We start from the raw sequence: 14,686 nt of genomic DNA, 5'->3' as shown, positions 1-14,686 counted from the left end.
TCGCCCAGTCTAGACTAAGACCGAAACACTGAGTACTTTAACCTGAAGCAATTTAGATTTTACCCCTTTTTTAAAAAAGATTTACTTGCTATAACTATTCAATTGCTGGGAGTCAGTTTTGTGTGATAGTTAAGGTATCAGGCTAGAAACTGGGAGACTATGAGTTCTAGTCCCATCTTAGGCATGTAGCCAGCTGGGTAACCTTGGGTCAGTCACTTTCTTTCAGTCCTAGGAAGGAGGCAATTGCAAAACACTTCTGAAAAACCTGACCAGGAAAACTGCAAGTCCACAGTTCCTGAAAATCAGACATGATTAAACAGAAGAAAAAAAAAAGGTTCCAATTGCCTGTGTGCATATTTCTATAGCTCACAATTCTGTCTCAGGCTGTAATATATAAATAGATATTGAAGTAAAACACCACAGAACACTCCAAAAATCTTCTTTAAGAAACCTGTTCTGTAAATGTTTCTTCGAACATTCCACTACTATAAAAGATGTGACAAAGACATTTACGCATATAGGGAAACTTTCCAAAAGCTAGATCAAAATTGTTAAGAGAACATTTCTATATACTGATTGGGGGTGCTCATAAAGATTTATGGGATGCAGCACTCTGGATGCATTTCAAAACAATCCCAGAAATGTCTGCTTTAAGTAGCTGCAGCCAGTTCCTATATTTGTTCTCCTGTATTTGAATCTGAAGCACTGTAGAGCCCTAATTATTTATAATTAGAATATATTCCAAGATCTTTTAGCCGAGATCTAAATGTATTAGGGCCTTTACTATGTACCTTTTTCTTGTGATGTCCTGCTGTTACAATGACCTTTTCGAAAGCTATTATTACTATGTTTCAGAAGAGTTATTCGATCAAAATATTAAGCTACTCAACGTGCTACCAGGTCTTAGAAAAGGATTGTTTCTTCAGTAAACTGATATTGAACACCCTTGCTTTCTTAAACATAGAGGTCCAGCTGTACAATATACTCTTTCATAATAACAATATATAGCTAAAGCTGGGATGGGAATCAGGAAAAGAATCACAGGGAATGTAAGACTTGACAACATTATTTATGTGAGCTATTCCTGCTGTTATACATTTAACCAATTCTTTTACTAAACAAATCATCTGATTATGAATCTGTAACTAGAAGACAGCACTTTCCATTTAGGAATCTATAATTCAAAAACAGGCAATATGATGGCCAAATTTATTTTCACACTATCTTTATTTCTAGGAATGCCTCTCTGTACCATATTTGACCTTCAGTCATTAGAAAATAAAAATAATGGATGCTAATCGCCCTGACTTTGGAAGGGAAAGAACGAAAAATCCAGCAGTGGGGTGGGGTGACAGGGAACAGAATCATCAGTTTGCTTTAGTTGTGACTTGTCATACCGTATTTTTCGGAGTATAAGACGCACCGGAGTATAAGACGCAGCTTAGTTTTTGGGGAGAAAATTGGGGGGGGGGAGAAATCTGCCTACCAGGTATTCATCTGGCTAGTGTCCTTAGTCTGGTCAACTTCAGCACATTAGTTTGCTGGTATTTTATCCCTGCTTGGGGATAAAAAACAGCTTCTAAGGCACAGCTGACAGGAAGCAGCAATGAGAAAAGCAAGCAAAGCACAGGGGGAGATTGGTTCATTTGGCTAGCACCTAGCTAGGGCTGAAAAAAAGCTTTTAAAGAACAGCTGAGAGTTGGAGCAAAGCATGGAGATCGCTTCACTTGCTAGCGCCTCATTAAAGCACAGAGTGGAGGGAGCAGGCAAAGCTGGGAAGATCGCTCGCTAGTACCTCATTAGTGCCACGTTAGGGCTGAAAAAAAAGCTTTGAAAAAGCTACATTTGGAGTATAAGACGCACCCAAATTTTCAGCCTCTTTTAGGGGGGAAAAGGTGCGTCTTATACTCCGAAAAATAAGGTAATTATCATGATAACTGTTAAATAGTTAAAACTTCCTAATATGATTTCAAATTTATAAGAATGCAATTGGCTCAAAACATTACTGACTTCTGATATAATTAAACATCTGAATGTAAGTTTAGTCATATTTAGAATTTTTACACATGATTATCACTAAACTGACATTGTAACACAGTTACAATAGCACAGTGCTTTTTACAGGTATAAATGTTAACTTAAAACATACTTGCTTACAATCACACCTAATACACAGGCCCTGGTATTTTTGCTTTCAGCAATCTACTTTAGAATACTACCAAGAAAAGCAAAAGGTTGTATTTCAATAATCTCATGTTAAACCCAAAAGCAATATTATTCATTAGAAATTTCTCATACTGATGATCTATTTATTATAAGGAATAGATGCAAGGTGTTTCCACTGATTTCATATAAATTTGTGTTAAAATATCTACCAGTTGTCCACTTCCAGTCCACTTCTAAACATTTACAAAACCAAACCAAACCATCTGATTACTAGACAATTTTGTTTCTTCAACTTGATTTTTCCTTAAACAATTTCCCCCATTAATTATGTGGTAAATAGTACAATTGGATACTTTTTAGTCTTCAATATGTTGCAGTTAATATCATCTTACTTATACATCCTCTTTTCCATTCTTTCTTACCAACACTACCCATATTTAACTGAAAATTTGACTTCTTTTACTTTATCCACAGGACTGTTACCTTGATGTCTCTTAAGGATGAACCTTTGCTAACCTACATAAAACAGACTCTTGTATTGCATACAAGGTTAATATTAGTTTCATTTCCATTACCTATCAAGGGAATACAAAAATTTGGAAGCAATAGCTTTTCCAGCACATTGAAAATTACTAAATTCATAGCTGTTATCATTTCCAAATAAAGCTGAGACAAAACGTAACCAATGAACATAAAACTTACATAATCATGAAAGGCTTTAGCTTCACTTGAGTGTTCACATGTTTCACGTCTTTCTGGAGCTGCACAATAGAGATCCCAAAACACACTAAAAATAAAAAAGAATGCCCAATTTGTAATTTATATTTTTTCAGGTATATCCCATCTATACACATACATTATAGTAATTACTATTTATTACCCTCTTCATACTCTGAAAGCAAAATGTATGCAGCATTCCCATTCTGTTGAAACTACACATACTTAAGAATAATTACAGTGATAGCCTAATTGACTGTTATACAGATAAATATCCTAATACTATAATTTAATTTGTGTTAAAATGAAAACATTCAAGGATCATGCAACTGATAAGCATCTAAATACCAAATAAATCTGTTTTTTTTTTAAAAAAAAAACTTAAAATAACCCCACCAATATTTAATCCAGAACTACTGTTTAATAGTTGAGATGAGCAATTCGTGTCTAAAAACATTAGAAATTTACTGATTTTTGTTATCATTATACCCTTAGAACATCATACAAAATCATAAACAATTTTACATTCTGAAGATCCAGGAGAGATTGTTTTTATATAAGGGACTGAAAGGGAGAAGGCAGCATTGATCCGTGATGGCGAACCTATGGCATGCGTGCCACAGGTGCACGCAGAGCCATATTGGTGGGCAGGTGAGTGTTGCCCTAGCTCAGGTCTGCCGCACATGTGCCCACTGGCCAGCTGCTTTCGGGCCTTCCAGGCCCACTGGAAGTCGGGAAACAGGCTGTTTCTGGCCTCCGGAGGGCCTCCAGGGGGGTGGGGAAGGCCGTTTTCGCCCTCCCCAGGCTCTTAGAAAGGCTCTGGAGCCTGGGGAGGGCGAAAAAATGGGCCAACCGGGCCCACCGGGCCATCGCGTGCCAAAAGTGAGGGGAGTTCGGGGAATGGGGCCCATTGAATTATGGATGTGGGCACGCGCACGCACGACCCCCTGTGCTCCCCCCACTTTCGGCACACGATGGCAAAAAGGTTAGCCATCACTGAGATAGATGACAGCTAAAAGTCTCTTAAATTAAAAATATTTATTAATTATAAATACTATTATGTCTATTTAAAAATGACTATCTATCCTAAGCTCGTATTTCTAGTTTTAGTTTCTTTTGCATTAATTGGTAAAATACCCTGTTATTTTTGACTTGAAATTTGCTTCTGGAAATGTCAGACATTTTCTCTGCAGATTTCTTGACAACAATATAGCATTGCTTTCTTCTAAGATTGTTTTTCCAACTTTCTAGTTAGACTACAACACTGGTATCCTCTGATGATCACTTAATTTAGGGACTCCTTCCATCTAATAAAAAAAAATACAACTAACTTAAATCCTTTCCTTATGTAATAAATATTATATGCTTTTGAAAATAATGAATAGTATAGAAATTAAACATATATATTCTATTTATTTTTCTGAGTCTGATGTTGAAATCTGGGCACTGGTAAATCAGGTTTTGCTCTGAAATCTATCATCTAAAAACTGGCTAATCTTATTAGGGTTGGGCAAGGAATATTTCCAAAGCAAAGTCTCTTCCGTACATGTTTCACAAATGATTAGCAGCAACTCTAAAGGATGTACAAGTATGAGCAATCTATTACTATGCTACACATTAAAGCATTCTCTCTTTTTTCATGAATCTGAAAAAAATGCAACTGCTTGAAAGAGGGCAATCGTTAAAGTTAAAATTATTCTTAAAGCAGCCACATCATTTTTTATACTGGGATGGAAGCCTGAAAAATTAAAGAAATTGTTTTAATGAATATCATACAAGAACTGTACTTACACTTACATGAATAATATCCTCTAAATCATTTCTTATACATGCACAGACCTATTCTTTTCTTCCACAAAGGATTTTCTCATTTGTGTCAGTGGCAGATGTCACATAGAAGGATGTGCATGTATAATCTCCTCCTGCCCTAAAATTAATACTGTTGCTCCTATATACAGAATTTTTCTTTGTACACATACAGGGGTATTGACAGCAACATTCACTGGCTTCAAAATGGTGGAAATAACTGGGCAATCAAAGCCCTTGTCCTTTTTTTTAACAAGAGTTATGCACAACGTGTGCATATAAATTAGGTGGGGCTTTAATCACCTCTTCACATTGATCATTTTGAAGCCAGTGATTGGCATTCCAGATGCTCCCAAATATAAAAGAGCTCTGAAGTCAGAAACCTACTTTGTTTTTGACAATAATAATTTACATATATATGTGCTGGCATTTCTGCAGAATCTTAACAAGCAGTTGTCACATCAAACTAGTTTAGGTGTATGTTTGTAGTTCTATGGGAACATCTAAAGGGGAAAAGCATAAGATCTGGAAAATTTGAGTATCAATCCGTCTGAAAGAAAAATGAGCAAGGTTAAACTGAAATAATTGCATAATTAATTTTATCTTTTTGAGGAAATGAAATGACAGTTCAATATTAAATGCGGTTGACACTAGTCTTCCAATTAGTTAGCAAAATTTCTTATTACCTTTGATAAAAATCAGATTTTGTACAAGTATAATACTTTTAACAACTAATACAATCTTTGTAAATTGAAACACTTACCACCACCAAGAGTGCAAGAATCCTGGGGGTTCGCCCAATGTGATGTTTTTTTCCCATCTTATCTAAAACCAATGCAAATGACGATTATTTCTTTAGGCAAGATAGATTCACATGAAAACAAAGGTAGCATTTAGCTAAAATGAATTCAAAGATAGCTCTTTTAAAATCAACACAGATCAATTTTAAAAAGCTGTTTAAAAAGCTGATATCAGAATATGTGTTGTCTTCTGTGTTTGAGGGAGTAGGTTAGTTTGAGTGTACAGGCATAGCTCTGTCTATGCCTGTACACTCAAAAAAACAGACTAAGTATGAGTATGCAGAGCAAAATACACACTCGGCTCCATCCACCAATAGCTTCCTATTGATTCTTACGCTTTTCCTTATCTGCTAATTATGGCAACTGTTCTACACTGCCTGAAAGTACAGCCAGCTTAATCTGTGTGTTTTTGTAGAAATTTGGACAGGCTCATTTTATGTTTGCCCTCATGTGTTATACTGTTTTTATCCCAGACAACCACACTTCTAAAGAAGAAAATATCACATATGGGATAACTTTTGCAGTGTAAGAAACATTTCACCTACTTTATTTTTCTCAAATATATTATTGTTTATAATAGTGACATTCAAGCTATCACAGTGGAGAGTACGAAAAGCTGTTGCATGAGCAAAAGTCTATTTGCATTAGAATGCACATAGAAATTAATGCTGTGTTATTCATCCCATATACTTTAAAATGATATAAATTTATATATTATTAAGCCACACATACTTCTCACTTTGGAGATAACCATTCATTTCAAGGATGCAATGACTGTGTTAGTAATGACATAGCATTTCTTTCGTATGTGGAAGGAAAACAACATTGTGGCTTCTACATATGTATAATTCTTACCCACATCAGTAATAAAATTATACAATTATAAATGGTGATATAGTGAGTTTATGCAAGTAAAATTAAGGCTAGTATATGATGCTCTGGATAATAATTTGCAACAGCGGTCTAATATTTTCATTTTATATGAAATTGACTATTATAGTGTTTTTCAACTATTAGTATAGGTGCCACACATAGCAATAGGCTGGAAAAAAGCACAAGATTTCCAATCTTAGATTGGAGTAGCCTGGAAAAAATCTGGGGCTTGGGAGTCAAAATAATGATTTACATTAATTAGCTATTTCTCTCTCTCTCTCTCTCTCTCTCTCTCTCTCTCTCTCTCTCTCTCTCTCTCTCTCTCCTTATTTTTTCTGTTTAGTTTGGGCTTAAAATAAGATTATAACGACAGTGATAAGTAATGTTTCAGTGTTCTGACCCAGCTCCCCGAACACAACAAACCCTCTGTAGTTAAATTAATGATTCCTTTATTAGGAGCGCCAGCAGCCCCGGCAAAAAGTTTCCCTCTCACCACAGGCTAACAAGTCTGTCCAGTAAGAAGATGAATAGTTGTCTGCCACATCTATTCATCTCCACCCCCTGCCTTTTATCCCCAGAGCTAGGGTGGGACTTCGCTAGCAGCAGTGGCTCTTCCATCCCAAGGCTCGGCCCACAGATATCTACTGCTCTCCTCTTCTCTGCCTTCTGCGCATCCGCACAGGCACTGGACCCAGCTGTTGCTCCTCTTCTTCATCAGCCACCTCCAGACCTGGGGGCTGTTGACTCTCCATCTGAGGGATGATGGACGGCCCAAGCTCTGCCTCTGTCTCTCTCTCTCTCTGACAGTTCCATTCCCTCTTCCCCCTTGGAGCTCTCAGGTTGCCTTGATGCTGACCCTGATTCCCATGCCTCCACATCTGATTTGGCTGCTGGAGGGGCCGGCGGCTGACAGGCCACAACAGTCAAGCCCAGTGCTTGTTACTTGATATGTAACAAGATCAATAATATAGCTACAATTTTTATGGCCTTAAAAATTATCACAACAAATAATTTCATTTCTAAACATTTATATACTATATGTCAGACTACCATGATTCTCTATAGAATCACTGATAATTTATAATATAAAAAGTTGACTATTAACCCAAAAATAAGAAAAGAGTAGAAAACATACCTCTGATAAAAATGTCTGTGCAGACTTCTGTGCTCCTACATGGAGAAGATATTCATATACATATAGTGCTAACCTGGAAACAGAAGAAAACTTATTAAAATTCTAATTATTTAATAATTCCAAAATGAATAGATTATAATATATATTAAATAGAGAAAAATGCAGTAAAGATGTTATTTTACATCCAAAATATTATATATGGACAAAAATCCTAGCACAGCTTAAAAAGCTTTTATACAAAAAGCAGAGTCTGTCAATATTTTATTATCTTGGACAAATCCCAATTGGAGAAATGTTCAGGTACTATTAATCTATATTTATCTATACAAGCTATGCTTACAGTAAACAATTTACCGTATCTGTAATTACACCAGCACAGAACATTGATAAATAAATTTTTAACCATGATGCCTTTTCAATTCTTACCACATTATTATTACAGTTGGTCGCATAGGCAGCCAGAAATTTAGTCTGCATGTGGTATTTTTATCCATCTATCAAGTCCTTCCCATGGATCCGGGATAGGCAGGTTTTGTTGTTTGATGGTGTTAAAGATATCATAGGATGATTTCACTTTTTGCATGTTTGCAATGAGTAAATAACTTTACCAGTAGTCCTGCTGGAACTACTAGCCCTAGTTGCTTAGCCAAAAGCAGTATCTGTTTTATCAAGCATGTTATGAACAAGATGCCTGCCTGTTTCGATCTTAAAGGCCCATAAGGTATCAGCCTGCTCATTTTTTAATCCTCAATTTAGAGGTCCCAGTAGTTTTTACTACATTTGAATGCAGCCAGGAGAATGATCCTGATAGGGACTTTTTACTGGATACACAAAGAAGTTGAGGCTGTGTAAACAAAGGAAGAAATACAAAAGATAAATCAAGGTAAGACTTAGATAATGACTTTTAGCTGGATTTACAAAAGAGGTCTGTTAAAGCCGTGAAGAAATATTCATGAAAGAAAGGTAATATGTGAATGAGTTAAAGATCAAATTTGATAGAAGTAAAAGAAAGGAATATAAAGTTGGCTTCCTTGATCAAGGTTAAAATAAAATATGTTTTTATAAAGCTCTGGTAACTCTTTACATACTTTTTGTCAATTCTAGAATTGAAAAATCAATAGTGGTCTGTCAGTATGGTTTTACATATAGAAGAAGAAATATTTGTAATTTTTTACTTGTTCTGTTGAAAACTAGAAGTCACTTCTTTACTTTTTCTTTACGTTTCTTCTTTTTCTATTTTTTATTAGTTTTTTGCACATTTTATTTTCTTTTTTTGAGTTTAATCTGTATTCCTTTACTATTGCATTAAATCTTTAATAAAAAATTAAATTACAATACACATACATACATGTGTATGTAGGCGCGCGTGCACACACATACACATACAAATATAAATATACACTTTTGAAGGAATGTCTACTTTGTTCTAAACTGCAGTTTACTTTATCAATAGAAATCAGGGAAATGTCATATTCATTAATAAATAATTATCAAACAAAAAAATTAGTGTGATACTATAACTATTTGATACGATATATATTTGACTTCTAGATGTTACATCTCTGTTAAATTCTAAGAACAGTGGAGAATTGCAGCTTACAACAAACCAAAAATGGAAGCTTATTAATACCTCCACATATATGAAGGACAGTGCATGATTCATTTTCCTTAAATAGCTGTTTTACAGAAGAAAATCAGTAACTGAAGCATTCCCAGTAGGCTGATAAAAGAAAGATATATCTGTTGGCTTATCATGGAATTGTTAATAATAAAAGTACCCTGCAATGAAAACAAACTGGAAACTTAGTGGCTATTCCAATTTTATAAAAATTGACAAAATGTTTAACTACATAGGGTGAAATGAAATGTTATACTGAGTCAGGCATTTAGAATTTAGACAATGTAAATATAGCAACACTATAAACTTAAATTGGCTTCAATTTGTGGGATAAATACTGCAGGTAAACTGATTAATGTTATAAAGAGAGAATATGCATCAGCATTGTATAAATGGAATTTATAAAAGATAATATGCTTCAGCTGTCTATATCTTGTGAAGAACAGAAGAAATCTTCAGATTTAGAAGTTGGATGCTATTCTATATATCCAATCTTTCCTGCTAATTCATGACAATGTATAAAATATAATTGTAACTGATATAAATTTAAATTTCTTTCATTAGTAGCAATTTCATTCCATGGCTTCTTCATAATTATCAAAGATTGCCTATTTCTTTAAAATGACAACTCCTATCTAGCACAACAACAGTCCTCTGAACTAGAGGGTATTTTGTAGGTATGTTCACATGTCTCATTATAATTTAAGGAAGAACTAAAGGCTTTCACACATTTAGTATTGGGACATGGGATATTTGGCCATTAGCAAATGCCAAAAGATAGATACTATTGGTAAGTTGTAGCTTTTTTGGAATGCAACTTGTCAAAACATAAACCAAGATTTCTTATGTTACACACAATAAATAAAGTTCTATATAGAGAATAAAGAGAAGTAATAACCAAATAAGAGACACCCACATCTTTTTTTCAAAAATGAATAACAACAAACTATTCTCTACAAAGCTACTATATTTTTCTCACTATTTACAGAAATTAGAATAATCTGGATGACAGTTGTATAACTAAAGTAATCGCATGAATCTTTTATAAGGATCCAAAATAATCTATTGCCTTTTTAAAAATCAGACAGTAATTAAAAGCAGTTAAGCAAATGTAACTTATAGCTGTACTACATGAGGGATTACTTCTATCTTTAAAGATTTCCCCTTGACAATGGAAATCAGGGAAAAAAATATACACAGAAGTCTTTTCCAAAGAGAACCATGATGAATGATAAAAAGCTGTTATCAGCACTAAATAAATAAAAGTAATAGTTTAAAATTTAGAATTTTTTTAAAATAGTAAAATAAACTAGCAGTAGAAAGAACAAAGCAGAAGCCCTTAGCAAAATTTGACTTTCTTTGAAAAGAAAGCTTAATGGGATTTTATGCCGTTTTGTGGTATTTGTAATGATTTACAATAAGAAAAGACACTTTACAATATTTACCATAAAATTTACAATATTTTATTGTAAGTGTAATTTAGAGTTAAATTTTTTTCCTTCTGGATAAGTAAAGATATTCTATAAACAGAGCTGCAATAATTCTGCTACAAATTTACTAATAACCCTTCATCTTGAAAGGTTGGGATCATTCACACTGGCCAAAGTAGTTTAAGAAGTATCCATCAATTTTTGAGCATTTACCAGTTCAAATATCTCTTAACAGATGTCTCCCATGTAATCTTAAACAGATTTAAGAAGGCATTATGCCCCTTTAAAACTATTGTCACAACTTCTTGTTAGAATAGTAGCATTGTAACAATATGGGTATTTTTCTTTGCATGGATTTAATTATAATCTGTGGAAATGGCTTTCCCATACATACAGTTCTTATTTGTATCCATCTCCTCAGCTCTCCAGGATAAAAAAACCTCACTGTCTTGAGCCTTTTTGCATAATTTCTTTCCAACAGTTCATTCAATTGAATAGATTAAAACTGATATGGAAGTAAATGAGGGAATTGGGGTAAGTTGCCTTTATCCACTGGATGGCTTAGCTGGTATGCAGAAAGTGTTCTGGGGCAAAATACAACCCTATGGAACAATATAATTTTGTATTAGAACAGCAGGAATAATTATGGAAGCCCTCTCCCCTTTTGTACCCTTGTGGCTGTAAAGTTATTGTGATCCCTGCCCAAATTGTACTGAAGAGTAAAAGCACAGTGTTTAAGTTTAAAGCCCAGGTATAAGAAACTTTGTTTTCCATTAAAGCTGATCTTTATGTTGAGGTTCTTTCTGGATTGCAACTGCATATTTTGCCAAGGTTCACTGATTCAGTTGGACATGTTCTCTAATTCGATATTATTAATTAGGAATAACAACAAAAAAAATCATTTGTATTCAAATACACACAGAAAAATAATTAGATATGGTTTGAAATTCTCACTCACCCATGAACTTTATTGGGTAATGCAGTGCAAATCATCATTCTACAACCTGCAATTTTTTACTACAACTTGTCAAACTAATCCATTAGGATTGTATAGTTAAGCTTGGTGTTATGTACTGTATAGACCTTTGCTTGGTAGCATGGACTTAAGTTTCTTTATATTCTACCCAACTTGAGGAGTTATACTGTAGTTCCTGAATCAACCATGCCAATTTACGACTTATTCCAAGTGAGCAAGCCAACAAAAGCAGTAACAAAAAGTAGGTCATTTTAAGGCTTGAAAATGTTATTATTGTATCCTGATGTACATCTACGTGGCTGTTAGCAGCATGGAATCATGTTGGCATCTAACCTAACATAGATAAATAAAAATAATTTTTAAAATGCTGCTGAAATATATATATTCTTTAACTTAGAATATATATATTCTTTATTTCCATAAACAAACACCTCAATATTACACAACAATGCACATACATGCTTGAGTTCATACCCAAGCTGTTATATAAGTGCTCAAAAAATATTTTCAGGAGTATAATGGTTTATGCACTGCAGTTTAATTTTAAATAAAAGCCAAATATTTCTAAAAGTTGCTCCACTTACCATCCTTAAATAGTAATTTTATTAAAGATTATAATTACAACAATAAAAACTAATACACATTTTAAACTCTAAAGATATACAAAGTATAAAGCAGAAAAAAAATAGGAGACTAGAAAAGAATAGCCTTGAAGAGCCTTGGTGACGCAGCAGACTAAAGCACTGTTAAGTAACACCAGCTGCCTGCAATTACTACAAGTTCAAATCTCACCAGGCTCAAGGTTGACTCAGCCTTCCATCTTTTCGAGGTAGGTAAAATGAGGACCCGGTTTGTGGGGGCAATAAGCTGACTTTGTATAAAATAGAACACCGCTTAGGGGGGGCCAAAAAGCCCTACTAAGCAGGTATATACAAAAGTATGAAGGCTATTGCTTAACGCATTGTAAGCCGCCCTGAGTCTCCGAAAAAGGGCGGCATATAAATCGAACCAATAAATAAATAAATGAATAGAATAAAGAAAAGAAATATATATGACTTCCTGGCTTCATCACGTATAAACAATTTCAGTAACCTATCACCTCCTCTCAAAATAGCCACTTCACTTTTCCAATTGGATAAAATAACGGGGCCCAGAGAAGAAAAGAACAGCTTGAAGATCCTTTCCCCTCCCCCGCCCTTGTGCTCAAGCTGCAGGTCCTGAAAGCTACAAAGAATTGTAGAAAGGATTTCCTTGATCTGCCTGGAATTCAGGCTCTCTGCTCAACAGCCCTGAGAGAATTGAAATAATTAAGGTAAATTGGCGAGAAAAGTATAGGTGGAAGTATCAGAATGTTTTATTCTTTGTTGGTGCTGCTTAGATTCCCGTTTTCTGACCCTTTAGCTAAACAAGATTTTTTTGGGGGAGGGGGGAGGTGTGCATCTCCTGAAATGACATCTTAAAAGTAAAGTACCCAGATAGAACTCTTGTCTGAGAAATACAACACCCCAATATTTCAGAAGTCAAGTAGAATGAATGGCAAGACCCCAGAAAAAGTTCTGGCTGGCTGATGTTAAAAGTTTCTAACTGATATAAGCAAAATTAACAGTAGTTATAAAAAAGGTATGCAGTGTTAATAATTATGTTAAATAAGCACTGGGAGAAATGATAAAGGATTAAAGTAGACAAGAATATAAGGTCATGCAATCAATTTTGCTATAAATGTTGTGAAACAATAGACTCATTATGTAGGAAAAGTTGTGATTTTGGCTGCTTAAACAGTTTCCTCTTAATATCCCAATGTAAACATGAGGAAAAAATAAATATGATAGTAAAATAAATATTAGAAAAAGGCAAGTTTTATTTTCACACTATCATTGTCCATTTTTAGTCATAAATTGAAGAATTTCACTGGAGGATCATATGTCTGTGAGAAAATGATTAAGAAAGGAATAGTGATCACCTTCACAGAAATAAACTTCCTTATCCAAACGAGAAATTATACACTTAAGAATAACCGATGCATTCAATAATTTTAAATTTCTAATATAACTTATTATAAGAGGAAAGCAACTGTGTGGGAAATTAGAAAAACAATTCAAGTAAAAAACAAACAAACTGGCCAACTACATGATGCTAGTGAAAAACCCAACACATAAGCACAGTCAAAAAATAAGAAGCTCCACAATTAATAGAAGGATTGAAAGATTTATTTTTGTCTCCATACTAAAATGGACTCAAAGAAAACAAGATCTTGGCTCCTCAGTCATTCTCAGAATATATTTTGAAAAACTGAATCTTACATTAGGCTATAAAAATCCTTTACAAAGATGATAGATAGATAGACTAATAAGGTAGGAGCCCTAATTATTATTAATTATGATTTATTTAGAAGCTATCTGTCTACAGGACAATTAAGGCTTTTCCATAGGATGTCATAAAGAAGAAAACAGAACAAGCCATCATCCTAGCAAACCCTAGCATCTGAATTCCTAAGGCTTTTTGTTTCGAGGCACATGGGCCGGATGCGTCAGATGCTGGCCCCACCCCCACCTGGTTTAGCGAAGGGGAAAAAAGTCCTGATGTGTCTTGTGATGCCGCCATGATAATGCGAGTTTGAAACCCCTGCTCTAAAGTTAAAATTTACATCTCCAAGTATGAAGGATTTTCTCACCATGACAATGCGAGTTTGACACCCCTGCTCTAGAGTTAAAATTTACATCTCCAAATATGAAGGATTTTACAGTATAAAAAAATGATGAGAGTGACAGAGAATATAGTAGTAATAATGTTTGAGTATAGAATACCTTTTGACTGCTGTAATTAATGAATTACTTAATCAATAGCTAGACTTCAGGGAAGTTTTCGAAAGAACCCTATAGCATCCTAAGAGCAGAATATAAAATTTAAATTAAACTTAAATAAAAAGACTATATAAATAAATACATAAACTAAAAAACTTAAGAAAAAACTAACTTCAAAAAGTGTTACGGTATTATGGTTTCAGGCAACAAATATCATTAGTTAAGCTGGATTTTCACTTACGATCATGGACTCGATTTACAACTATGTGGCTCAACTTATGACCATGGTGACTTGACTTCCAACCATTGTGAAAACCATGATAAAATCGGCCTGGTCATATTATGACTTTAGTTAGAATTACAA

At 34.3% G+C, this 14,686-nt stretch overlaps 1 protein-coding gene across 4 annotated transcripts in view; it reads right to left on the bottom strand.

The window, feature by feature from the left end:
- The window catches only part of SSBP2 (single stranded DNA binding protein 2), a 172,786-nt gene that overhangs the window by 87,407 nt on the left and 70,693 nt on the right, over positions 1-14,686 (bottom strand). For all 4 annotated transcript variants that reach the window (XM_070935784.1, XM_070935785.1, XM_070935786.1 and 1 more), the window contains exons 2-4: positions 7,498-7,570; positions 5,453-5,514; positions 2,869-2,953 (exon numbers count right to left, since the gene is read on the bottom strand). In XM_070935784.1, the coding sequence (XP_070791885.1) occupies positions 2,869-2,953; positions 5,453-5,514; positions 7,498-7,570 (220 nt within the window). The remainder of the gene's footprint in view (positions 1-2,868; positions 2,954-5,452; positions 5,515-7,497; positions 7,571-14,686) is intronic.

Source organism: Pituophis catenifer, unplaced genomic scaffold, assembly GCF_029215685.1.
Source record: "Pituophis catenifer annectens isolate HBS135680 unplaced genomic scaffold, rPitCat1.0.hap2 SCAF_2, whole genome shotgun sequence".
Taxonomy (NCBI): domain Eukaryota; kingdom Metazoa; phylum Chordata; class Lepidosauria; order Squamata; family Colubridae; genus Pituophis; species Pituophis catenifer.
The sequence above is the reverse complement of the archived record's forward strand: the minus strand, read 5'-3'. Positions and strand labels throughout refer to the sequence as shown.